The following is a 25343-nucleotide window of genomic DNA, read 5'->3' as shown; positions in this document are numbered from 1 at the left end:
CATTCCATAAAGGCAATGTGACTAGAATACTCCGGTACTGACAGAAGATGAAGAAGCTAGAACAGTAGACCAAAATAATCAGAAATGGACAATATCCAGGAGTTTCAATATGACAAAAGGAGAATTTAAATTAAGTGGAAAGGAATAATTCTACTGCTATAAAAATTATGAAACATAAGACAATAAGAATCCTAGAAGAAAATTTAGGAGTCCATATATATGACTCTCTTTAACAAACAGGAGAGCTAGAGTCTATCAAAACAAGATCGAAGGGGAGTAGTAATATCTTTGTAATTATTTAGCTTAATATATTGAACATTGAATCAGGAGCAAGTAGTAGGAATATTTTCCTCTACATAAAAGGGTATTAGATATTAAATGTCCTAGTAAACACTTTTTACAAAGAAAAGAAGGCCTTATTTGTTTAAGAAAAATAATAAAAATTAGGTGTATCAATAGTTCATGTTGTATTAACAAGGGTGATAACTCAGGCAAATAACACCAAATGGAACCACTTTCCTGAGCAAAGTCCATCTGCTCCTGCCTGTTTCTGCCTCTCTGTTCCTTCTTACCCTGTCCTTTGCTCCTGCAGGGCCTTCATCTTCTCATGGCCAAATCTATGCCTATGTCAGGAATGATCTCAGTACCTTCTCCTGGAAGCTTCCTTGATGACTTCCATTCCCCCAAATAAAAGCAATCTCCCCATTTTCTGAATCCTTACTCTTGTATAGTTATTTATGCCCGCCTTAGTTCTCCTCTGAAATGATAAGCCTTTAGTGGCAGGATGCAGGCCCAAGACATCATTGTGACCTAATATCATTCCTCTACAAAGTACTCCGTTGGTGGAGGTCATCGAGAAGACCTGACTGCTGGCTGATCAGTGAGCTAGATCTTGGCAATCAGAGGCTCCTCATCCCTTCCTCTGTCATTGGAATGTTCATTCCATTTACCTTCCGTGCTCCCAGAGCCTCCTCCAAAGACACAGTCTTGAGACAATGATGTGGTATTGAGACCATCTGGATAGTTAGTACACATGACTAAACCCAGTTAAGACCTCTAATAAATTTTTAAGATTTGGCGGATGGCTGTGGAAATCTAATTGTCTTGCAGCCACTCAAGACAAGCCTTGTATATAAGTTCTCTTGTTTATTAAAGCTGCCACCTACCAATCTGGACTGGCCACTCTTTCTTCAGTCTCTCCTCCCCTGCCTCGGTGTGGGGCCAGTTTCAGATTATACACAGGAAGCTCCCAAGGAGCTTACAAACCAACATATATTAACTTGGTGAAATCATAATGTGTGAGTAATAAATGAGTGCATGATTACTGAGTTTCTCTCTTAGATAAATTTGATCACTGGAACTTTTTTTCTAGATAGTAGTAATAGACAGAATGTTCTTTGCTAAGAGTATACTATTAAGAATGAATTATACTATAGTTTCAGGGATTTATTTATATTACAAAGCCTTTTCCCTTTCCCTGTCTGTATCACCACACATCTGCCAAATGAAAGTGGCATGGGTATATTCATGGTAGCAGACACATAGTAGGTTCTCTATAAATTGCCACTAATTCTAAATCTGTTACATCCTTTCAAGGATTAAAGGACTCATAGGAAGTATTAAATTTCTTTAATATATAAACAGAAGGGATACTGGCAAACTGATATTGTGCCTTGTGCACCCACATCAAAATGATTCAAGTAGTTTATGATCCAAAATAACCCTCCCCTCCTCAAATGTAGCGGTTCCAATGTGCCATTAATGAAGGATAAAACACTATGTTGAAATCATTCTAATTAGTATGAGAAATTCATTTATTTCAAGGTGAAAAACACAACAGTCCAAGGTTAAATGGCTATCAGTCAACTCTACAGTTAACAGCTTAGAGTTTGAAGAGCTTAAGCAACGAAGTTTCTAAAAGATTCAGAAGCCCTGATGCCTTCTCTGGTCTATATCAGTCACATTGTTTAGTAGAAATTAAGTAGTTATTACCAAGGTTCAATGGAAGAATTGAGAGGTAACAATTTTCAAAAAGCCAAACTGATCAGATATCTGAACACACTAAAGAGTTGGTTCTTAATGGGCAGAAAAGTAATGACGCATCTGTCATATTCTAATTACTTCCGTGACAACATCCAGTTTGGATCTACAAAATAAGCCTTTTTATAAATATAGTTTACCAACGACTTATATCATTCTGCTGATGACTTCTTTCTCTAGAAGCACAGCCAATTTCACAAACATTTAAAAACATTAAATTTCATATGCTGCCTTGATTCATAATCTGGTTACTAAGAAATACGGAGACATAATTTTCCTTTCTAAGTTCGATGAAGAGGAAGTCAGAAGTCATTTTCTATTCTCACTCAGTAGAGATGGGCCTCAACAGTTACTATAGTAACACCATCTATTGTCTGTGTAATGAGAGCCCATAACCTGTTCATCATCTCAAGTCACTCCTTTCAAAACAACCTCCTTATTGTTTGTTAAAGGTAATCTTTTCTGACCATGTTTAAAAACCACTGGTGCCCTAACCCATAGGATAAAATTCAAGCTCCTTAACCTAGCATGCAAATTATCCATGGGTTTGGCCCTACACAGCCAGGTTTGTTGATCCCTTCCTCACATCTTATATTCCAGTAATACCAAACTTATTAATAATTCCATGAATATACCCAGTTGTTCATACTTCTGAGCTTTCATGCTGCTTGATCCTTTCCAGAGAATATTTCCCCCTCCAAGCACGTGGTAACTCTACTCATCTTTCTATTAATTCATCAAAATATTATTGAAAAAACACTATGTGCCAGGCTATATGTTAGACTTTGAGAATACAACAGTAAATAAAATCTTGGGAGGGGCGCTTGAGTGGCTCAGTCGGTTGAGCATCTGACTTCAGCTCAGGTCATGAACTCATGGATAATGGGTTCGAGCCCTGCATTGGGCTCTGTGGCTCTGTGCTGACAACTCAGAGCCTGGAGCCTGCTTCAGATTGTGTGTGTGTGTGTGTGTGTGTGTGTGTGTGTGTGTGTCTGTTCCTCCCCTGCTTGTGCTCAGTCTTTCTCTCTCAAAAATAAATAAAGATAAAACAATTTTTTAAAAATCTTGTACTGCCTATGGCACAAAAACAGACACTCAGATCAATGAAATGGAATAGAGAAGCCAGAAATGGACCCACAAATATATGGCCAACTAATCTTTGACAAAGCAGGAGAGAATATCCAATGGAATAAAGACAGTCTCTTCAGCAAGTGGTGCTGGGAAAACTGGACAGCGACATGCAGAAGAATGAACCTCGGCCACTTTCTTACACCATACACAAAAATAAACTCAAAATGGATGAAAGCCTAAATGTAAGACAGGAAGCCATCAAAATCCTCCAGGAGAAAGCAGACAAAAACCTCTGTGATCTTGGCTGCAGCAACTTCTTACTCAAGTCTCCAGAGGCAAGGGAAACAAAAGCAAAAATGAACTACTGGGACCTCATCAAAATAAAAAGCTTCTGCACAGCGAAGGAAAAACAATCAGCAAAACTAAAAGGCAACCGACAGAATGGGAGAAGATATTTGCAAACAACATATCAGATAAAGGGTTAGTATCCAAAATCGATAAAGAACTTATCAAACTCAACACCCAAAAAACAAAGAATCCAGTGAAGAAATGGGCAAAAGACATGTATAGCCACTTCTCCAAAGAAGACATCCAGATGGCTAACCAATACATGAGAAAATGTTCAACATCACTCATCATCAGGGAAATATAAATCAAAACAACAATGAGATACCACCTCACACCTGTCAGAATGGCTAACATTAACAACTCAGGCAACAACAGATATTCGCGAGGATGTGGAGAAAGAGGATCTCTTTTGCACTGCCGCTGGGTATGCAAGCTGGTGCAGCCACTCTGGAAAACAGTACGGAGGTTCCTCAAAAAATTAAAAATAGAACTACCTTACGACTCAGCAATTGCACTACTAAGTATTTATCCAAGGGATACAGATATGCTGTTTCAAAGGGACACATGCACCCCAATGTTTAGCAGCACTATCAAGAATAGCCAAAGTATGGAAAGAGCCCAAATGTCCATCCAGGGATGAATGGATTAAAATGATGTGGTATATATATACAATGGAGTATTACTCAGCCATCAAAATGCATGAAATCTTGCCATTTGCAACTACATGGATGGAACTGGAGGGTATTATGCTAAGTGAAATTAGTCAGTTAGAGAGAGACAAAAATCGTATGGCTACTCATATGAGGACTTTAAGATACAAAACAGATGAACATAAGGGAAGGGAAACAAAAATAATATAAAAACAGGAAGGGGGACAAAACAGAAGAGACTCTTAAATATGGAGAACAAACAAGAGGGTTGCTGGAGGGGTTGTGGGGGGGGGATGGGCTAAATGGGTAAGGGGAATTAAGAAATCTACTCCTGAAATCATTATTGCACTAATTTGGATTTAAATTAAAAAAAAAAAAAAACTTGTACTGCCTTTATTGACACAGACACAGAAATTAGAAACCTCACCCTCCTCTGTAAAGTCTTCCAAACTGCACCCCACTAGTGGACCCCTGTCTTCCACTTGCCTTGTTCATTCTGTGTTGTCCTCATCACAGGTGCCTTGTCATTATCAGCCTCCCTGGCTACACTCAGAGTTCATTAAGACAGGGACCTTGTTTTCTTCATCCTCTATGATATTTGGCTTATGTATGTGCTTTATAAACATTTTGAGGAAAGAAAGGAACAGAAGGTGGGGAGATAGGATACACATTTAAAGCATGGAAATTCCCTATTTTAAAAGTATCTGCCCTTGGTGAAATGGCCAAGAATGACTACATTCTTGGCTGTTTCCCCCATGTCCTCATTTCTGGCTTTTCCTGCTCTCTTTTTAATTTCTTTTCTTCCTCTCTGTCCTAATTTCACATGGGATCTCTCAACATCCTGTTCATGACTAGCCGTGTCTTGTATACCATGGGAAATTTCAGGGGGGATTTAGGGCTTCAGAAATGAGGTGCCTCCATTTGGGACAACAGGTCCTCTATGTGTGAAAGAAGCACCTAGTGGGTGCTCTCTGGTATCATTATAAAGCTCTGCCCTGGTTTGTCCAGGACTCCACCTGGTAGCTGGGACTATGTCCCAAATAGGTCTAAAAATCTGACTCCTCACACAGTGCCTTGAACCCACCAGATCTCCCTAAATGTGTGACGCAGATGCTGAGGATGAGGCAAAAATACAATATTGCTTCCAAGGATGCTCAATGACTCTTACATAGAGTGCCAAATAGCTCAGCACACAGACAGTATCACATAAAGAAGAAAAAAGTGTAGGAAGAAGCTATTTTCAGTTTAGCTTATAGGCAAGTTCTCTATAATTTTAAGAAGTAAAATTTTATTTTATACTTTAGTAATATTTTATTTGGGCTATAAATCAGGGTGGGTGTGCATGGTAAGAATTTCAGGGCTTAATGGCTTTAAAGCTATGGTTCTTAGAATGTGGTCTGGATCTGGACCATCAGCATCACTTGGGAACTTGTCAGAAATACAAATTGTTAGCCATGTACCAGACCTGCATTTTCACAAGCCCTCTAAGTGATTCTGATGCATGCCCAAGTGTGAGAACCACTGATATAAGGGCTTTAAAATGACCTCATGTATAGAGGATACTAATATACTGAACTTGGAATTCAAAAGGGCACCTTAAAATTCAGGATCTCTTGAAGCTACACAAATGCTAGCTCATTCACTCTCTCTACTTCCCATTGATACAGGCAGGGAAAATACCACTGCCCCTGTTTTATACAGAAATAAAACTAAATCTGGGGTTGGGTTGGGGTAAACCACTGCATACAACATTTTCAGGGCCGGAAAGTTAAAATTTGCATGGTCCAAATAACCAGAAAGGACATTTGCACCTGTTGTTTCTCTTCTCTTGTTGAGGGTTGGGAGAAACTCTTGAAAACATCTTAACATGCTCAACAGGCAACTGGACATTTCCCAAAAGCATAGGCTGATGCTGAATGTGAGCAAAGCCTAGCTCAATTCACAGAGGTGTGTTTCATTTCTGAGTGACAAGGCTTATACTCCGACATATTTTAGTTTAAATTGTCCCTTGTATCCTGTTAACATTCTGACATATATGAACACTACAGTGATTATCGTAGCTGTGAATCTCCCCAAAAATGTAGTTAGAGCAAAACAGGTACTGGCTACCTGAACAGGCTCATCCCCTGTAAAACTGCACAAGGATATTTCTTCAAGGCTTCTATGTAATAATGGAAGCCCAGAGTTCGGAAAGTAATAATATTCTCATCTGCAATGAGGGCCTTGCTGTGAGCACCTCCCCAGACAAGTATTTCAAAAGCATGCTTCCTCATCATCTATCAAAGTCTGATAGCCTTTATCTGCTCTCCTTTCCTGCATACTCTTAGGCATTTAGCTTTCACCTTGTGTCTTCTAAATTGCTTACCACATATCCATCTGTTTCCTCTCTTCTCAAATGAGCTAACATCTCCCACCTGCTCCCATCTTTACTGTTCCCTTTGTCCAATAAGTTTATACCAGCTTTATTCCCTTTTTGTCACTTGAGGGGAGCTCTAGGCAGAGATAAATGCAATTTTTTTCAAGTTTTATTTAAACTCCAATTAGTTAACATATAGTGTAATACTGGTTTCAAGAACAGAATTTAGTGATTCATCACTTACATACAACACCCAGTGCTCATCACAAGTGCCCTCCTTAGTACCCATCACCCATCTTGGCCATCCCCTGCCTACCTCCCTCTATCTACCCTCAGTGTGTTCTCTATAAATGCATGTTTTTGTTCCATGTTCCTAATGCTCATTTTTATAAAATCATACAGTCTAAAAGGGAATTTAGATATCATCTATCCAATCCAGTGTTAATTTCTTTTTTTGTAGTGGAATCTAGCTTTTTCAAGACACAGCCTTATGTGTAAACCTAATATATAAAACAGATAAGAGTGAAACTATTTTGGTTGAAGCTGGTAAAGGAGCAGGGTATGCATCTCATTTCTCTTCAAAATATTTAAAAATATCTGTTAAGGGCCTCCTCTGCACCAGACGCTGTGTCAGACTCTGGAAAAACACAGATGAGCAGTGCAGACATGGGTTCTGTTTAGCTGCTCAGAGCCTTGCCCACTCTTCCCCAAGGAACCCAATTTGAAACTTTCTGATCGAATCTGAGATCCAGAGAAGAAAAGTGACTTAGCCAAAAGAAAGACTTCCTGGTCTTCAAATCCACACTTGGGAGCTACATGTACCTAGTAAGTGTTACTGATGTGCAATTGAACAGATCATACCATGATGATCAGGAGAAAAAAATCCAGGAGCTATGTTATGATTGAAACTTCACACAGAGAAGTGGAATAAGCTACAAAAGGCTACAAACTGTGCATAAAGCTTCTAATAAAATAGTGGTGAATGCCTGCACATCTGAACACTTTATTTTTGAGAGAGGGAGTGAGAGGGGTATGAATGAGTGAGGGGCAGAGAGAGAGAGAGAGAGAGAGAGAGAGAGAGAAATATACCATGCAGGCTCCATACTGTCAATGCGGAGCCCAAAGCGGGGCAGGAGCTCACCTGAAGCAGAATTTTCAAACTCTCCCAATGCTGGGCTTGAACTCACAAACTGTGAGATCATGACCTGAGCCAACGTTGGATGCTTAACCAACGTAGCCTCCTGGACACATGATCTTTATTCCTGCCACTCCCTTTTAAGAGATCACTTTTGGTAATGAAATTTAAAACTTTAAAATAAAAACTCACAATCAAATTTCAAAGAAAAAAAATCTCAGCCCTTTTCACCAGGGCCTATAGGTATAGCCTCTGCTAGTCTACCAATATTAGGTGTGACAACTTATCATCTAGTGCTAGAAGTTACCAAAACTGGGCTTTTTAGATTCAAGAAAAAGAAGAAAAACTAAGAAATAGGGTTTTATCCTTGAAGCTCAGCAATCCCATTTATCATACAGACAATGCTAAAGAAATTTCAGCTTTGTTTTTCAGACCAAATCACTTCCAATAACTGACTGACCTTCAGAGTGATGGTCACTTGGCTGCATGCCTAAGTGTGACCTGTTTCTACAGGAAGAGTTACAGGTTCCTCTTCCAGGGAACCTGGAAAGCCTGTTATGCACTGCCACTGTTGGATCACAATGGATCACTGAATTTCAACTATTTATTTCACCCTTGGAGACTGGGGATCACTTACACTAAGAAATTTTGAGTTGCCTGGCCCTGTGCCAGACTTTCAACTTCTCTTGGCCTCAGTTTCCTCCTGTATAAAATGAAGATGCTGGACTGAAATATCTGTAAGATTCCTCCCAAGCTTTTCTACTCCTTGGATATTCCATTAGAATCAGCACATATCACTACATTTTGGAATCTGAAGCAACTTACCTGGAGAGGTGCAACCGAGGACATTTTCCAAACACCTGACCAGTGCTTCAATATCACTGTCCTGTCAAAACAAGACAGATTTACTTCCATGTATGACAGAAGAATATTTACTGACATAGAAAAATGTTCTTGCTACATTTATGCAAAACAGAACACACATACACACACACACAAAACTGGTTGCAAAATTATTTGACGATATGATCCCATTAAAATTTTTTTCATTGAAGTATAATTAATGTACAGTATATTAGTTAATATACATAACTAATATATATTAGTTTAAGGTGTACAATACAATGATTCAACATTTCCATATATTACTCAGTGCTCATCAAGGTAAGTGTACTCTCGATCTCCTTTATCTGTTTCACTCATTGCCCACCCCCCTGCCCCGGTACCTCCCCTGTGGCAGCCACAGTTTTTTCTCAGTATTTAAGAGCAGGTTTTTTTTTTTTTTTTTGGTCGATTTTCTCTTTGTTGTCCATTTGTTTCTTAAATTCCATATATAAGTGAAATCATATGGTATTGGTCTTTTTCTCACTTGGCATTACACCCTCTAGGCCCATCTATGTTGTTGCAAGTGGCAAGATTTCATTTTTTATGGCTAATATTTTATTGTATAGACATGCCACATCTTCTTTATCCATTCATCTATTGATGGACACTTAGGTTGCTTCCCTAACTTGGCTATGGTAAATAATGCTGTAATATACATAGGGGTGCATATATCTTTTCAAATTAGTGTTTTCATTTTCTTTGGGTAAACAGTCAGTAGTGGAATTACTGAATCTTCTGGTAATTGTATTTTTAATTTTTTGAGTAACATCCATACTGTTTTCCACAGTGGCTGTACCAGTTTGCATTCCCACCAACAGTGCATGAGGGTTCCTTTTTGTCCCCATCCTCACAACACTTGTTATTTCTTGCATTTTTTATTTTAGCTGTTCTGACAGGTATAAAATGGTATCTCATTGCGGTTTTCATTTGCATTTTTCTGATGATTAGTGATGTTGAGCATCCTTACATGTTGGCCATTTGTATGTCTCTTGTAAAACTGTCTATTCAGGTCCTCTGCCCATTTTTAAATTGGATTGTTTGTTGTTTTAGTGTTGAGTTGTATAATTTCTTTACATATTTTGGATATTAACCCCTCATCAGATACATCATTTGGAAATATCTTCTCCCATTCAATAGGTTGCCTTTTTATTTTGTTGATGGTTTCTTCCACTGTGCAAAACCTTTTTATCTTGATGTAGAATGATCCAATTTTTTACAAGAAAAACACCTGTATGTATATGTATATCTGTATCTCAGTCTCTTCATATCAATCTATAGATCTATTCCTCTATCTCTCTGATGGGAAGAACATAACACTGAAAATGTTAACAGTGGTTTTGACTATAAGGAAAGATTATGGATGATCTTTATTTTCTTCTTGGTGTGCTTAAGTATTTTCTAAATTTTCTACAATAAACAAATATTACTTATTCAATCAACAAAATAGTAAATGCTACTTAGAATGGGGAAATGGTTTTATTCAATCTATATCATCTATTCAATACATCAAAAATGAAGTGAATATTTTTTTTCCTAGTGAGTGCCTCTACTAGCTCTTCTTTGGAAATGTGTGGTCTTCATAGGGTCATAAATCTAAGAATTGTATTTCTTATTTGCCTTAACTCTCAGTGAGAGTCAGATACCCCCCTGAGGGCTACAGGGATCCCAGAACTGTATTTGGCAACAAATATTGTCTCTAATACAAAATAAATATCTGCCCTCTACCCAAGTGGCTAGAAATATCCACAACAGCATCATAATGATCTGGGGAAAATGACTCACTTAATTATTTTCATATTTGTGACTATACTGAGGGAAGTTAATAATTTATGGCTCATCTGCTCCATTTCAAAACAAGCAACACATTTCATATTGGAGTAATTGTGAATTTTAGAAAAATGTACTATGGTATAATAGACTACTCTAAAATATTACATAAGTGTGTTATTTCATAATATAACAACTTGGTGGGATTTGGACCACTTTTTATGAATGTGGTGAAACCCAGGATCATTTCATGTGCTGATGTATAGAAGAGGCAATGATGAAGAAGATATGTCTGGTCAATCCTGGTCAATGAGGCCAAAGCACTAACTAAAGACCTTGGTGTCCAGCCCAGGAATAGGGAGGCAGGAGATCCAGAAGAAGAAAAAACAGATCCCTTCCTTCTTCTGTACCCTTGTGGTCTCCAAACTTAACAGGGACAGCCTTGAGGCAAAGAGGAAACTGGCAGAGACATGCTCTGTCGGAGGAAAAGCAGAGCACCCATTGGCACACACAGGTGATGACACCACTCCAGCAAGCCCGGGTTCTAAGCCTTGCTGCTCTACTAAGTGTGCTGGCCTAGGCCAAGTAGTTTGACTTCTCAGGTCTTAGTTTCTGCATCTATATATGTGAGGCCAACTTGGTCCCCAGGCCAAGCTTCCGGCCAAATGCAGCCACGTGAGTGACTTCAAACAATATCACATGGAAAAGAAGAACTTTCTAGTGAGTCTAGGCAACCCACAGAGTCATGAGACAATAAATCACTGTGTTTTTTTTTTTTAATGTTTATTTATTTTTGAGAGAGACAGAGACAGAATGCAGATGGGTTAGGGGCAGAGAGAGAGAGGGAGACACAGAAGCAGAAGCAGGCTCCAGGCTCTGAGCTGTCAGCACAGAGCCCGACGTGGGGCTCGAACTCACGAGCTGTGAGCTCATGACCTGAGCTGAAGTTGGACGCTCAGCTGACTGAGCCAACCAGGTGCCCCAATAAATCACTGTTTTAAGCCATTAATTTTTGGAGCATTTTGTTACACAGTAAAAAGATAACTGAGATACTAGATAAACTGAGATGGCGGATCATGTACTTTACATTTTTATTTATCCAGCACCGTGCACAGTCCTGGGAACATGACCCATGCTAAATGCTCACCTGCCCAGGTCTCTTCCAGCTTCTGTGATTTGCAAGTAAGTAAAACAGAAGACTGGCATCTATTCTTTAGATCATAGTCTATCTCTAGGTGGACAGCAGGGCTCTTCCCGCTCAAAATTCATCCTTACTGGGAAAGTAGAGGAAAAAGCATACTACTTCTTAATTCTATGGCCTTAGTCAAGTAGGTTAACCTCTTCAAACCTCATTTTCCTTCATTTGTAAAGCGAGGAGAATAATGTCCTGTATCTCACACAGGGCTCTAATGAAAAGCGAATGAAATAATAAAAAGCCTGTAGAACAGGATATGGCTTGTTGGAAATAGTCAATGGGTGGAAGAAGAGAGTTGGGCAGAATGGGATGGGACGGGAAAGGGACAGAGACATAAAAGATTAAAAAGTCCCAATCACTGTGCCTGCCACAGAACATGGAGATTCACAATAAGTATTTGAGTTGAGTGAAAGCAACAGAAACAGCAAGAACCGGAGTCAGGTTGTAGGAAGCATCCAGATGGTTGGGACATTTCAGTTATATCTTCCTAACACAGAGGATAGGGAATCCTGTACAAGGGTGTGGCGAGGGCAGAAATAATTCTAATTCAATTGAATGAATGAATGAACGAATGAATGAATACTAACTTTTACTAAGGTCTTAATATGTGCCAATGTTGCACCAACTTACATGTATTAATTTATTTAAACTCAGCTAAGTGGCGCTATTGTTCTCCCCATTTAATAGCTGAGAAAACTGACACACATACAGATTCCATAATGTGACTAGGTTCATGCAACTAATAAGAGGTAGAAAGGGTGGTGTGTCTCCAGGGCCTGAATTCTTCTTAGTCACTACGATACACATATAGTCGAAGGCAGAGCTCCAAACCCAAGCGGAGCTTCACAATATTACTGAAGGAACCAGGGTGTAAATTCATGACAAAGACTCAAAAACAATTCCTTGCTGTTGACTGGAACTTGTGCATTTCCTCACTGTTTCATGATTTAAATTGATCTCTGCCAGAGCTAAGTGGCCTAAAAGAGCGACCACGTCAAGACAGATGCCAAATTACAGTGCCACCAGCCTTCACTCATTTCAGCCAAGGCCAGGAAGCCGACTTTCATATGCTGTGAAAATAACACAACGGTTCTTTTGCTGATGAATTTAGATGCTCTTCAAGTCTCCTTCTCCCATAACCACCAAATCCTCCCTAACAGGAACAGGCCTTCCAGGCATGAGGAACGTCTTGTAAGATTCAGTTCCGAAAAACTGTCCCACAGATTCAAGTTCAGTCAAACACCCAGATTTTATTTTATTTTTTTCAGAAATAGATGCAGTAATTTGGCCAGTGAATTAGAAACTACATCTCGGGGTGGGGGGAGGGGTGGGGAAGGTAGTTGTTTTGAAAAGGTTAAGTCAGATCTGTAATGTATGTGAGAACCAGCAACGCCTGGCCAGTGGCCCCAGAGAGAGCTATGATGTCTGGGGCCACCTCTCCTTTTAAACAGTGTTTATAAAGAGATATTAAAAATAATATGTCCTCTAATAATTTACACTTGTTTTTTTATTCTGGAAAATACTAGGAAATTATCCAAAGAAAATAAGTATCACCAAAGAACTCATCGCTATGAATGCAACACGCACAAAAATATACACACATATCTCATCAGTGTTTTCTACACAGATCTATCTTTCAGATATTTGAAGTTATAGTGCAGATGTAGAGTATACACAGAATACACAGACACCCATGCAGTTTTGTCTGGACTTTCATCCCATGCTATTAAAAATTCTTCAGAAACATAATTTTAATAGCAGCATAATATTGCACTCTAGTGCCATATCACATTTATTTACCCATGCCCCCCTCATTGGACCTCCAGGTTACTTCCACTTTTCTTTATTTTAAGTAATATTGCAGTGACTATCTTTGGACATACATCATGGCCCCATGTTTAATATTATTTCTTTAGGTTAGTAGAATTATTGAGCCAAAGACTGTAAACATTTAGAAACTGTCCTTTTTTCTCTGCTCTCACCCTTATCTTCACACTCTCATTCATCCCAAGCAGAGCATTTTCTTCACAATGAGCTACTTCATACTTTGTTTCATCCTCCTCTCATTAAAATTTGCTCTCTCTCAAGAAAAGATATGGTATATCCATTTAAAGCCAAGTTAATTGATAAGCCTCATGTGTTATCTCAGGATATTTGTGTTTCAATAAGGGATATAACCTCATATCAGAGGAATGAATTTCTAATAGCAAAAGTTTAGGCAGCAGAAAGCAAGCATGTCAAAGGAAAAAGTCAGGTGGTATCTTTACAGGGCTGTAAAAATCATACTGCACAGATTCTCATTTAAATATCAGCAAGTTCTGTCTGACTAAATAATCCAGATGATCTCCTCACCTTAGAGCTAGTCGTGGTGAACAATTAGTTAGTACAAACACACACACACACACACACACACACACACACACACACACACACACAAAGGTCACTTCATTACCCAGCTGTATTCCATTCAGAAAACATTTACTGAATACTAGTTATATGCCAAATGTATACAAAGATCAGGGAGAACAGATGAGCCTTACTTAGCCCATGGTTTGAGGACATATCACCCATTTCCATAGATGGAAGGGAAGAGGGCACATGAACTGAGGCCAGGAGGGATGAGCTTGTGTCCCAGAGTATAACAGACCATCCTCTTTCAGCAGGAAATTCCATTATTTCCCGTGCAATACGTCTTCTCCACAATCAGGTGGCTGGTAGGGTCACAGAAGCCAAACCAGGAAACCAATACAAAGGCCCTTTTTTTTTCTATTAAAGGAGAAAGAGCCACATATTAAAAGTAAACAAAAATTCAATAACTACACTAGCTACCCTAGCTCAAGCTACCATCACCTCTTGCCTGGACCATGCAACAACCTCCTTACTCCTTTGCTTCCACTGTGGTTTCACTTCAATCCATTTCCCTCACAAGAGCAACTACTGCGTTGCTGTGCACAGAATAAGATCTAGCCCTCTGTGCATAGGATAAATCCTATCATGGCTTTTCCATGCTCTGTGTGATCCAGCTCCTCCTGATCTTTCCAACCTCACTTCTTTCCTATTTCCCTCCTGTTCACTAGGCACCGACCACATCGCTCTCTTTTCTTCAAATGCATCAAGATCGTTTGCACCTTGGGGCCCTTCTCATTGGCTGAGAACGCTCTTGTGTCACATATTTAAGGGACTGCCTTTCTCATCCTTGAGGTCACAACATTCTGTCACATGCTCAGGGGTTCTCTGAGCACCTATCTGAATTATGTTTCCACCACCACAGCCAGCCCTATCACGGTGCTCTGTTCGTTTTGACTCACTTTTCCAAAGAGAAAATTAATGTTCTGTTCATTATCGTGAGCTACATGAGTGCAGAACCATACCTGCTCAGAGCTGGGCACACAGGAAGCAATCCATAAACCTTTTCCAAACATGTTGATGAAAGAAAAGCCACACCAGAACAACAGACAGAATATTCTTGTTTCTACCTCACTGCACGTTTTACTTAAATTCAGAGCTTCTCAATCCTGTGCAAACTGGAGTGCATCTTCCCCACTGAATTCTTTTGGAGGATTTTATCCGCAGAGCTTCCTTTTGAGCCATCTGACTGTGCAGCTCGTGCTTCAACCTGTCTTTTCTTCTCGCCTCTCAGATGTCTTACCATAGGGCTATTTCCTGACTCCTTCTGAGCTGACCCCAGAGACAGATATGACCTGACAGGCTGTCCCCAAACTGGAGCTTCCTTTGGTGAAATCCTTCTCGTGAGCCTTCTGGGAAACTTCCTGTTGCTACCTTCAGAATGTCCCCAAATGAGGCACGTGGTTTCCAAAGATGACCCCACTGTGGGCCACAGCCTTGCCACCACAGGGTCCACACCACTGGGCACTGTGGGATGTGTAACTGTTAAGGGATAAAAGCCTCACAGGGAGCATGTGAGTGTCAGGTTTAGAACTGCTCATCCCAAATTTAGCTTTCTGCTCATTAGTCTCTCAGGCTTTCCTCATTTCATGGTTGGTTCTTCCTGGGGCTGGCTCACTATTCTTCCCAATTCCACATTCTAGCAAGCCTCATGTTACTCATCCTACAGACCCTGTGACCCTTGAGGAACCGGAACCTTTACTCCCTGGGTCACAGATTCATCTATTGTGGCCTCAAGAAAACTATCCCTCATCAACTCAGTCTACAAAACCATCCCTGCTGCTACTGTTACGAAACATTTGCTGATATTTACCAAAGTATGAGCCAAAGAACTTTAAAATTTTTATTTAAAGTTTATTTATTTTAGACAGAGAGACAGAGACAGAGACAGAGCATGAGTGGGGAATGGGCAGAGAGAGAGGGAGACACAGAATCGGAAGCAGGCTCCAGGTTCTGAGCTGTCAGCACAGAGCCTTATGTGGGGCTTGAACTCACAAACCATGAGATCATGACCTGAGCTGAAGTAAGACACCCGAATGACTGAGTCACCCAGGTGCCCCTAGAACTTTTTAAAAGGAATCTATGAAAATATGTCTCAGAAATACTGTGTATGATATCTTGGAGATTCACAACTTTCATGAACATATTGAAAGCTCTGAAAAGCTCTCTAGTAAAGATTTAAAATCTTGTTTAACACAGTATTTCCCAAACCTAATTGCCCATGAAAGCTAGTTCATTCTGTGAAAGTTGCAGGAACATACTTTGGGAAATCCTCATGTGAACAAATAGATTAACAGAGCCTCCTGTGTTAGTTCATACATTCTAGGATCCCCAAGCGTCTTTACCGAATTTAGTCCTAGGACTTCTGCAAGCTTCCTGTCCTTAGTCTTTTGTTCAAGTAAAATTTTCTACTATGAGAACCTCTCTTCCGTTATACATAATAAGCTCCTCTTCATTGGAGGAAAGATTGTTTAGTTATCTTTACTAATGCCTTTAATTTTTCAATTAAAGAATTTCTTTAGTTCTTTGAGATTAAAAAATAATGCCACTTTCCCACCATTGCCATCAAATCTCTTTACTTAAAACAGTTAGCAAGAACTAGCATTTCAGCTAGTAGATATTTGCATGTAGTTATTTACATCCTGCCACTTCACATTAGAACCAGGATTCTTTAGATTCTGGAGCCACTTCTAGAAAAAGGATGGAGCACAGTTTTACTTTTTTTCCTCTGCATAGATTAACTGAAAGGGTTTTATACTTTAACTTTACAAACATAGGTCACAGTTACCCAAAGGGTTTTAGGATGAAACTAGAAAAGTATTTTCAGAATCAGTAACTCACATTTGGTGATGGCAGACCTGTATCAAATCCTGTGTTAATTTGAGTATTAAAATTCAATGTGCTTCAATTAATTTCTCACTCTCCCCCTTTTTTAAAACTGAAGTGTAAAAAAAAGAGGTTAGAGTGGGAGAGAGCCAAAGCATAAGAGACTCTTAAAAACTGAGAACAAACTGAGGGTTGATGGGGGTGGGAGGGAGGGGAGGGTGGGTGATGGGTATTGAGGAGGGCACCTTTTGGGATGAGCACTGGGTGTTGTATGGAAACCAATCTGACAATAAATTTCATATATTGGAAAAAAACTGAAGTGTAGTAGACATACAATATTATATTCATTTCAAGTGTACAACATAGTGATTCAACATTTATATACATTACAAAGTGATCACCACAGTAAACTAGCTACCATCTCACTCTGCTTTTAATGGCTGACCTGTGGAGAAAAGCCTAAAAGGGGCAATGGGAAAACAATTAACAGGAAACTGTTGCACGGGGCAATTTCTACCTCACACTTGTGATAGAGAGGCTTTCCAATCTTGTTTTGTATTCTTAGCGAATGGAGCTCTTGGCCTATCAGCTTTGGAGATGAGGTCTGCAAACATTTGTGGCTGACTGTTCTCAGAGTTAATGTCATTAAAGCAGCCAATGAGTGTCTGGGAAGCAACTAGCTGTTCTTTTTTTATTCAGTAGATACATAGTCCTCTTACCTGATGATTCTCAAATTTCACTGTGTGTAGGAACCATTCAGGGATCTGGTTAAGAATGTAGAATCTGATTCAGTAGGTCCGGTGTAGGACTGAGATTATGCATTTTAACAAGCTCTCAGTAGCTGCTGATGCTGCTGGTCCATGGACCACAATTTCAAGAGCAAACTTTAACCAACATGAATGTTATGGACATTGAGTTCAGGTAGACTTCTGTAATGAGCGGGCCACGAGGATTGTTCTAGAAAGGTCTGTCTGCCTCAGAGAATTCTCTTTTATTCAATTAGTGTGAATGTTACTTTAAGCTGGGAAGAAATGCCATGAGCACCTATTTTGCTAACTCAAGACTTTCTGACTACAGCGCCATTGACATGTTGGGCTTGGTAATTCCTTGTGTGGGGGACCCTGGTGTGCACTTAGGGTGTTTAGCAGTATCCCTGTCCTCCAACCACTACTAGTACCCTCCCTCATCCCAGGTTGTGACAATTAAACACACCATTAGACATTTCCAAATACCCCTGGAGGGCAAAACCCCACTGTGCTTACATGGAATCACATGGCATCATATTTGTTGTGTTCTATTCCAGAGTAGCTGAGTTTATAGTTTTAATTGACCACAATGTGGATGTAGCTCACAACTCTAAAGTCATCTCCATGAGGAAGAACTATTTAAGTACTAAGACTAAGACATTTCACCTTCCCTGCATGGCTGCAAGAACATGATGCCTTTTCTTTCCTGACATTTAGGATAGTGGGATGTGTGTGTCCAAACATATATATGTATATGCGGGGGGGGGGGGTGTATAACCATAGAACTTACATTGAAACCACAGATATTAATATATTAGACACATTATATGTTTAAAACAGTAGCAAAATCTCCCCCTTTACTCTTATTTTCATTCAAGAAATACGTGCGGAACTTTGGTGTGGAAAGTGTGGTACTAGATATTTTCATGATGAATTAGAGAGTGGCAAAACTCAAAAGAATCACTGAAGTGCTCAGTGTCAGACACTTTAATATTTTGACTCTTGCATACACTGGAAATTAAAAGTTAATTTAACTTTTTAAATTTATTTTTGAGAGAGAGAGACAGAGTGCAAGCAGGGAAGGGGCAGAGAGAAGGAGACACAGAATCCAAAGCAGCCTCCAGGCTCTGAGCTGTCAGCATAGAGCCTGACGTGGGTCTCAAACTCACGAACTGTGAGATCATAACCTGAGCCGAGGTCAGATGCTTAACCAGCTGAGCCACCCAGACGTCCCCAAAAGTTCATTTAAATGTTAGCTTTGAGTTAACACTTTTTTAATGTTCTGAAACCTTTCTTTGGGCTGTAACAAAACAAAACAAAACAAAACAAAACAAAACAAAACACCCTATCATTGTCAACCACTTCTGTTGTTTCCCTAGTCAACTTACTATTGATATAATTAGAGAAGTATGACTCCTGGAAAACATAAAAATCTCCCAACCATAAAGAATTCAGTGGTGTAGAAAAAGCAGTTTTCCTTTACAGGAAGAAGACTTTCTGTGAGCATTATTTTGTTGGGATCTAATACTCTGGTAGATGCAATGGACCAAATTCTTAATAACATTTGCATATGGATACTCAATAACAGGACAAGGTAGTCAAAACATAGTTACAAGGTATATATCAAACCAGAACTACAGGGCATCTTACATTTTCATAATTAGTGCTAGAGGAAAGCCCCAGATACTGTCAGCTGTGCATATCACAAGCATTGCTTTGTTCCTTGAAATTCAAACTTTTACTTGAAAGTTGACAAGAAGCTGTTTTGACAAATATAATCCAATAACTACACCACCGTATTTCTATGCCAATATTCTTGCTAGAAAAAGAAAAATAATCTTAATTTAGCATCTATATTACCTAGGACAGTTTCAGCTACAACTAACGAAAAACCTACATAAACTGGCTTAAACAAAGAGCACGAGTATGTTACTTTCCATGCATTCGCAGACCCCCTCTTCTCCAAGAAAATATATCCTCACACTTTTTGGCCACAATGGATTGCATATTCATCTTAAACCAATCCCTCTCAAGTGGAGTCTGATCCCAGTGGCCAGACTGGGTGGAAAGAAGCAGGACTTAGGATTTATCCAAAATCCTTTGGCCACTGGCACAAAGCTGAGGCTCTACAGAATGGACCAAGGGAGAGGGGCACAGCCTAGTGGTTAAGAGCATGGACTCTGAAACAAGCCTGCCTGAGTTTAAATATGGCCTTGCCATTTGCCAGTCTTGTGTCTTGAGCAAATTACTTAACCTATCCATGCCTCCATTTCCCCATCTGTAAAATGGGTTGTTGGGAGGATTAAATGTTAGCATCTGTAAAATGCATAGATCCATGCCTGGCACATATTAATTGTAAAATGTGTTTGTTAAACAAAATGCTCAAAAATGTTTTTTTGGTACACAGCCAATATGGCTCAGCATCTTGGAGTGAACCAGCTTAACTTCCTGGTCAAATTGTTGGAATGGGTAATGCAGTTGAAGGAATCTCTTTCTGAAGCAGTTTGCTTCTCAAGCTATTGTGGATAGTCACTTATTCCCCTGAGGGAACAAAGCAATAAGAACCCCCTCACAGAGAGTCCTAGTCCCATGAGGTCTGTTGTCCAAAGTCTAAGGACATTTGACCTTTATCTGGATGAAGAAGACACTGCAGAGGAAGGAGCCCAAAGAGAGGAAGGCAGAGACATAAAGACGCTGTGTCCTTCACTCCGCCACTCCCCACCCCACCACCATGAATGTCTTCCTCTCATTAAGTGAGAGAAAAAAGAATTGCAAGTTGGCTAAAAAGAAACAAAGCACTTATTTAAAAGAAGTGTTACAGGCAGAGAGCCAAAGCATAAGAGACTCTTAAAAACTGAGAACAAACTGAGGGTTGATGGGGGGTGGGAGGGAGGGGAGGGTGGGTGATAGGTATTGAGGAGGGCACCTTTTGGGATGAGCACTGGGTGTTGTATGGAAACCAATTTGACAATAAATTTCATATATTGGAAAAAAAATAAAAGAAGTGTTACACAAGTCTGAAACTTGAGCAGTTGAAGAAGAGAGGCGTTAGTTACAAAGTTAGGTAAATGAAAACAATTTACACAGTTCTCTTTGAAGCTGAAGATAGATAGATTGATCAATCGGATCTAGCAGTTGTATCAGTAAAATGGAAACAAGTTCACAATGTTGTGCCCTTCTTGGAATGAATTCTGAATGAGTGAATGAATGAACAAATGAATGAATGAAAGGCAACTAGCTGTCAGAAGATCGCATTTGGGGATAAGGGCTCAGTTTGGGCACCAGGAGCCCTGAGCAATTGTATATCTATCTTTAGGCATTCTCAAGAACGTCCCAGAGGGTTCTTGGTCTGCACCTACACCTTGTGGTGGCGAAAACTCCACCATCTGTCGGCATCTAGCACCGTCAGCCCTCTGCCAGCAGGTGGGCTATGCTGACTCCCCAAGGCATATCCAGAGAAGGCTCAGCAGATAGCAGCACAGACATGAACAGTTTCACAGCTGTGAAGTGTCTTACGTCTCCAGGGGCTGAAGGCTGCCCAGGATAAATGGGAATGGATACCTACATGGCGTGCGGCCAGGCCCGACACCATTTCTGTCGGGGGAACGATCCCAAACAGAGCTCTATAAATGGATGTACAAAGTGGCCATAACCTTCCCTTACAGCTCCAGCCACAGAGGGGATCTGGGCCTCACCTTACTCAGACCCTGGGGCACATCCTCCCACTCAAGGGTCCCTATGTCAGCGGCTGTGAGGGTGTGAAGGGGCTGGTTTCTTTTACCTCTTGGTCACCTCTTGTCAGTCATTCCACAGGGTGAAACTAAACCACACAGAAGCCCTTTGCCCACTCATGCTCAGTCATTCCGGACTCACTTTTTCCCTAAGACACCTCATTTGAGTGTACCCGGGACCTCCCCGAAGCTGCAAAGTCATGCCCGGGCCACAGACTGCCGAAGAAGCAGCCTTGAGACAGGCTGACTTACAAGTGTCATTATATATGTATGAATATCACAATTCTGTTGTAGTTTTTTGGGGGGGAGCGTAGTTTTTCTTGTCTTGATGACTTTGTTGATGATGTATTATTTTTATCAAGGTAAGATTTGCATGCAGGGAAATGCCCAGATCTCAAGTGTACTATTGGCTAAGTTTTAGAAAATGTATACACTCGTGTAGCCACCACCCCAAATAAGATAAAGAACACCTCTGTCATTCCTGGAATTTCCCTCATGCCTCCTTCCAGCCAACCCCCACCTTCCACTGCTACTGTTGTGCTGGTTTCTACTGCCATCGATTCATTTTAAGACTTTACTGGGGTGCCTGGGTGGCTCAGTCAGTTAAGTGTCTGACTCTTGATTTCGGAGCAGGTCACGATCTCACAGTTCTTGGGACTGAGCCCCATGTTGGGCTCTGCACTGACGGCACGAAGCCTGCTTGGAATCCTCTGATCCTCTCTGCCCCTTCTCTGTTCATGCTCTCTGTCTCTCAAAGTAAATAAATAAACTTGAAAAAAAAAAAAAAGACTTTACTTCAGTTGCCCTTCACTGGATTGGCCTTGCACTTAAAATAAAATCCGCTCTCCTCACAAGACCTTCATGATGTAGCTACTGCTAGCGTGACCTCTCCAACTAACATCGATCTTCTTGCTCGCTATGAAATTTCTCAAACTTGCCAAGCCCTTTCATGACCTTGGGCCTTCCTACATACCCTTCCTCCTCTCTGAGACTCTCCCAGCTCTGTTCCCTTACATTGAGGGGCTGGCTTTTTCTGTCCTTCAGGTCACAGCTGGAAAGTCCATTCTAGAAATTCTACCTGACACCCCCCCTCAGTGGGCATCCCCGCCCTTCCCACCAGAGCCCATTTACACCATCATTTCCACTTCTTCCTTTCCTCATTGCCCCAGCTGTATGCATGCTGGCTTGCTGGCTACCTGTATCACTAGACTGTCCACTGGCAGGCATTCACTCATCCATTGATTCCACAACATCTGCTCAGTATTTGCTCCGTGCCAAACACTGTTCAAGGTGCTGGGAATGCAGCAGTGATACAAACAGAATCTTTGCCCTACTAGCTTCCATTCTAGTGGGGGAAACAGGCCATAAATGAACAAGCAAATAAACAGTTGTAGGTCAGATGATGAAAAGACCTATGGAGGACAAGAAAGCAGGGAGAGGGCAGGACTTCTCAGGCCAGCAAGTGCTATTTTCTATAAGTAGTCTGAGTTCTCCCCAATATGATGACATAGAAACACAGACTTGAAGGTAGAGAGGGAGCAAAATAATTTGTGTATCTGGGGCAGGGGGGCATTCTAGGCTTTCAACGGCAGAAACATGCTTGGTGTGTTCCAGAAACAGGAGAGAGGCTAATATGACTGAAGGGGGATAGGTGAGAGTGATTCTCCCAGTGATGGAAAGGAGAGGCTCTTCCATGGGCAATGACGGATGCTGCAAGGTCATTTTGAACAGACTGTGCCTTTTACTTTGAGTGAAGTATGGGGTGGAGAGAAGGAGAGTTACTGGGAGGTCAGTTAGAAGCTATTGCAATCATACACTGGGGAGGTGATGGTGGCTCTGGCCGTAGAAGTAGAGGTGATCATATTCTAAACATTGAGCCAGCAGGTTTTGCTTCTGGACTGGATGTGGAATTTGAGTGAAAGGACATGAGTCAAGGCTGACTCAGGAGGAGCCGATCTGGACTGAGGCTGGGGTACATTAGCTCACTTTGGGACGTGCTTAGTTCAGGGTGTCTATTAGAAGTCCACATGATACCTAACCCCACTCCCAGGAACACCAGGTATGTGAATGTGGAGTTGTGGGGAGACAAAACTCAAGGATGGAAGACACATCTGGGAGCTGACAGACAGCCTATGGGTACTCTGTAAATACACAGCACTGAGTGGGATGTCCATGAAGGCGGCATTGTGTCTCTTTTGTTCATTGCCTCATACCCAGTGCCTAGAACACTCAGGCGTGCGATGTGTAAATGAACGATCCAAGCAACAACCCACCCGTGTTCTTTCCTGCGAGTTGCTTTACTAAGCTACTGTCTACTCTCTTACAAACTATATCCACCATATCCTGAAAAATGTCACTAAGTTATGGACACCGAAACACCTCAAGGTGACCTTATCCATTTTCTGCACACTCAGATGTACCTTTCACATCTTGCTTTCAACTCATTAGAAGGCAAGCCCTCGCTTATTTGCATTCATAATTCATAGGAAGACAGAGGGTGCCGTTTACTACAAAGCCATAGGACAGAGCGGATGGCACCTTCATGGAGCCTGCCCTGGAATCTGGAAGCTGACGTCTTCACTCCTATCTCACTGCCAATGGTCGCCTTCTGTCAAGGATAAAAGGTCTCCAAGTGTGTGTAGTGAAGGGAGCACAGAGCCACATCTGCAAAACTCAAACTGCAAACAAGCCCCTCCGGCTCCTGTAACACTAACCGCCTCTGTCACTGAATTCGGAGTCACCGAAACGTGACTGTCAATGTGTCCGCATTTCACTGCTAATGCCTTGTTTACTCTGCATTATTAAAACCTTCTCACTGCAGCTGTCTCGTATTAATGCCCAGGTTTGCAGCAAGTTGGTACCTGTGGGGTTACATTCGGGTCATAGACATTCATAGGTATCCAATACAGGACTCTTAAGACATTTTGGATTCTAGTTTGGAAATGTAAAGGATGGAGAGAAGAGAAGAGAAAGTAGGGCCATTGGAGTGGCATCACGGTGCCCAGCCAGGAACTTGGGCAATGCATTTTTCAGGAGCCGGGGAGGCTGGTACCTTTGCTGTGATCCATTTCTCGAGAGGCAGCAGGTGCAGAGGGGCCTGCCCCCAGTCCACCCACTCCCTCCCAACAGCTCACTTGTTCTCAATGAACTGTTTTTCTCTTTTCACGCCACATGCCCAATAGTCTAGGGAAGAAAGTCCTGCAATTTAAGGAACATTTATTGGTTCATGTTGCAAAAGGTAGCCCTTGCACCACATAGTTCTTTATTGCAGGCTAGTTACGATTCTTGACTCCAGCTCTAGCTTTATTCCTACATAAACCTCACAGAGTAAGTGGAAAACTTGGCCCTCTGTTTCCAACATGATTTAAAATCACCTGGTCATGTGTTCACACCTTTTGGAACTGTCCCTTATGTCCCAGGTGTCTTTTTTTCCTCTCCTTTACTAACTTCTACATCCAGTTCTATATGCAGCTCAAATGTCTAGTTGACAAGGAATATTTGCTGGTTTGAATTCCAGCTCTGTCAATAGACTGGGTGACCTAGGTCAAATTAGTTATTCTCTCTTTCTGTTTCACCCTCAGTTGTAAGGTGAGATGGAAGATGTTCATTCCATAATGTGTGTGTGACTATAAAATGGGATAAGGCACGTATAAGACTCAGCACAGCACCAGACATGCTGCTAGGCTGGCTCCGATTTATTAAGAATGATTATTGTTTTCTCTGGCATGGCGTGGACCCATGTGCTTCCAGATTAGCAGGTTACATAGAAAGGACAGTCCCTCTGACAACGTCTCAGATGTGTCACACTCCTTTCTTCCTAGACTACACACCATGAAACGGTGTTCACTCTCTCTTCCCAGATGAATAAAATATTCAGAAAATAAGATTAAACTTCTCTGTATAATTGAATCACAAGGATGGGCTCCTTGCTTGCAAGGGCTGTTTCGGAGGAACTTCCTATTCTTTGCAGACTCTCTTATACCCTGTATGGTTAGGGCACCTGAGGTCAGGTGATAGCTATCGACACAGGAATTGGTGTTGGCACAGTGGGTGGGGGTTTGCTGGAAAGGAAAGCCCCAAAGGTGCCATTCCGAGTAGGCTTACCAGCTCTGTAAAACCCAGATTACACCACTCCACCACACTCACCCCCAGCTCCAGGAGCAGCACGGCAGAGCACAGTGTGGGTT

The 25343-nt window shown here is 41.0% G+C and overlaps 1 protein-coding gene across 5 annotated transcripts in view; it reads right to left on the bottom strand.

The window, feature by feature from the left end:
• Positions 1-25343, bottom strand: part of NEK11 (NIMA related kinase 11) — a 284063-nt gene that overhangs the window by 81562 nt on the left and 177158 nt on the right. For 4 of the 5 annotated variants that reach the window (XM_086674282.1, XM_086674283.1, XM_086674284.1 and 1 more), the window contains one exon: positions 8426-8486. The exons of the other annotated variant lie outside the window; for it this stretch is intronic. In XM_086674282.1, coding sequence (XP_086530408.1) covers positions 8426-8486 — 61 coding nt within the window. The remainder of the gene's footprint in view (positions 1-8425; positions 8487-25343) is intronic. 5 annotated transcript variants of the gene reach the window in all.

Source organism: Puma concolor, chromosome C2, assembly GCF_028749965.1.
Source record: "Puma concolor isolate L17-30 chromosome C2, mPumCon1.1.hap2, whole genome shotgun sequence".
Lineage (NCBI taxonomy): Eukaryota > Metazoa > Chordata > Mammalia > Carnivora > Felidae > Puma > Puma concolor.
The sequence above is the reverse complement of the archived record's forward strand: the minus strand, read 5'-3'. Positions and strand labels throughout refer to the sequence as shown.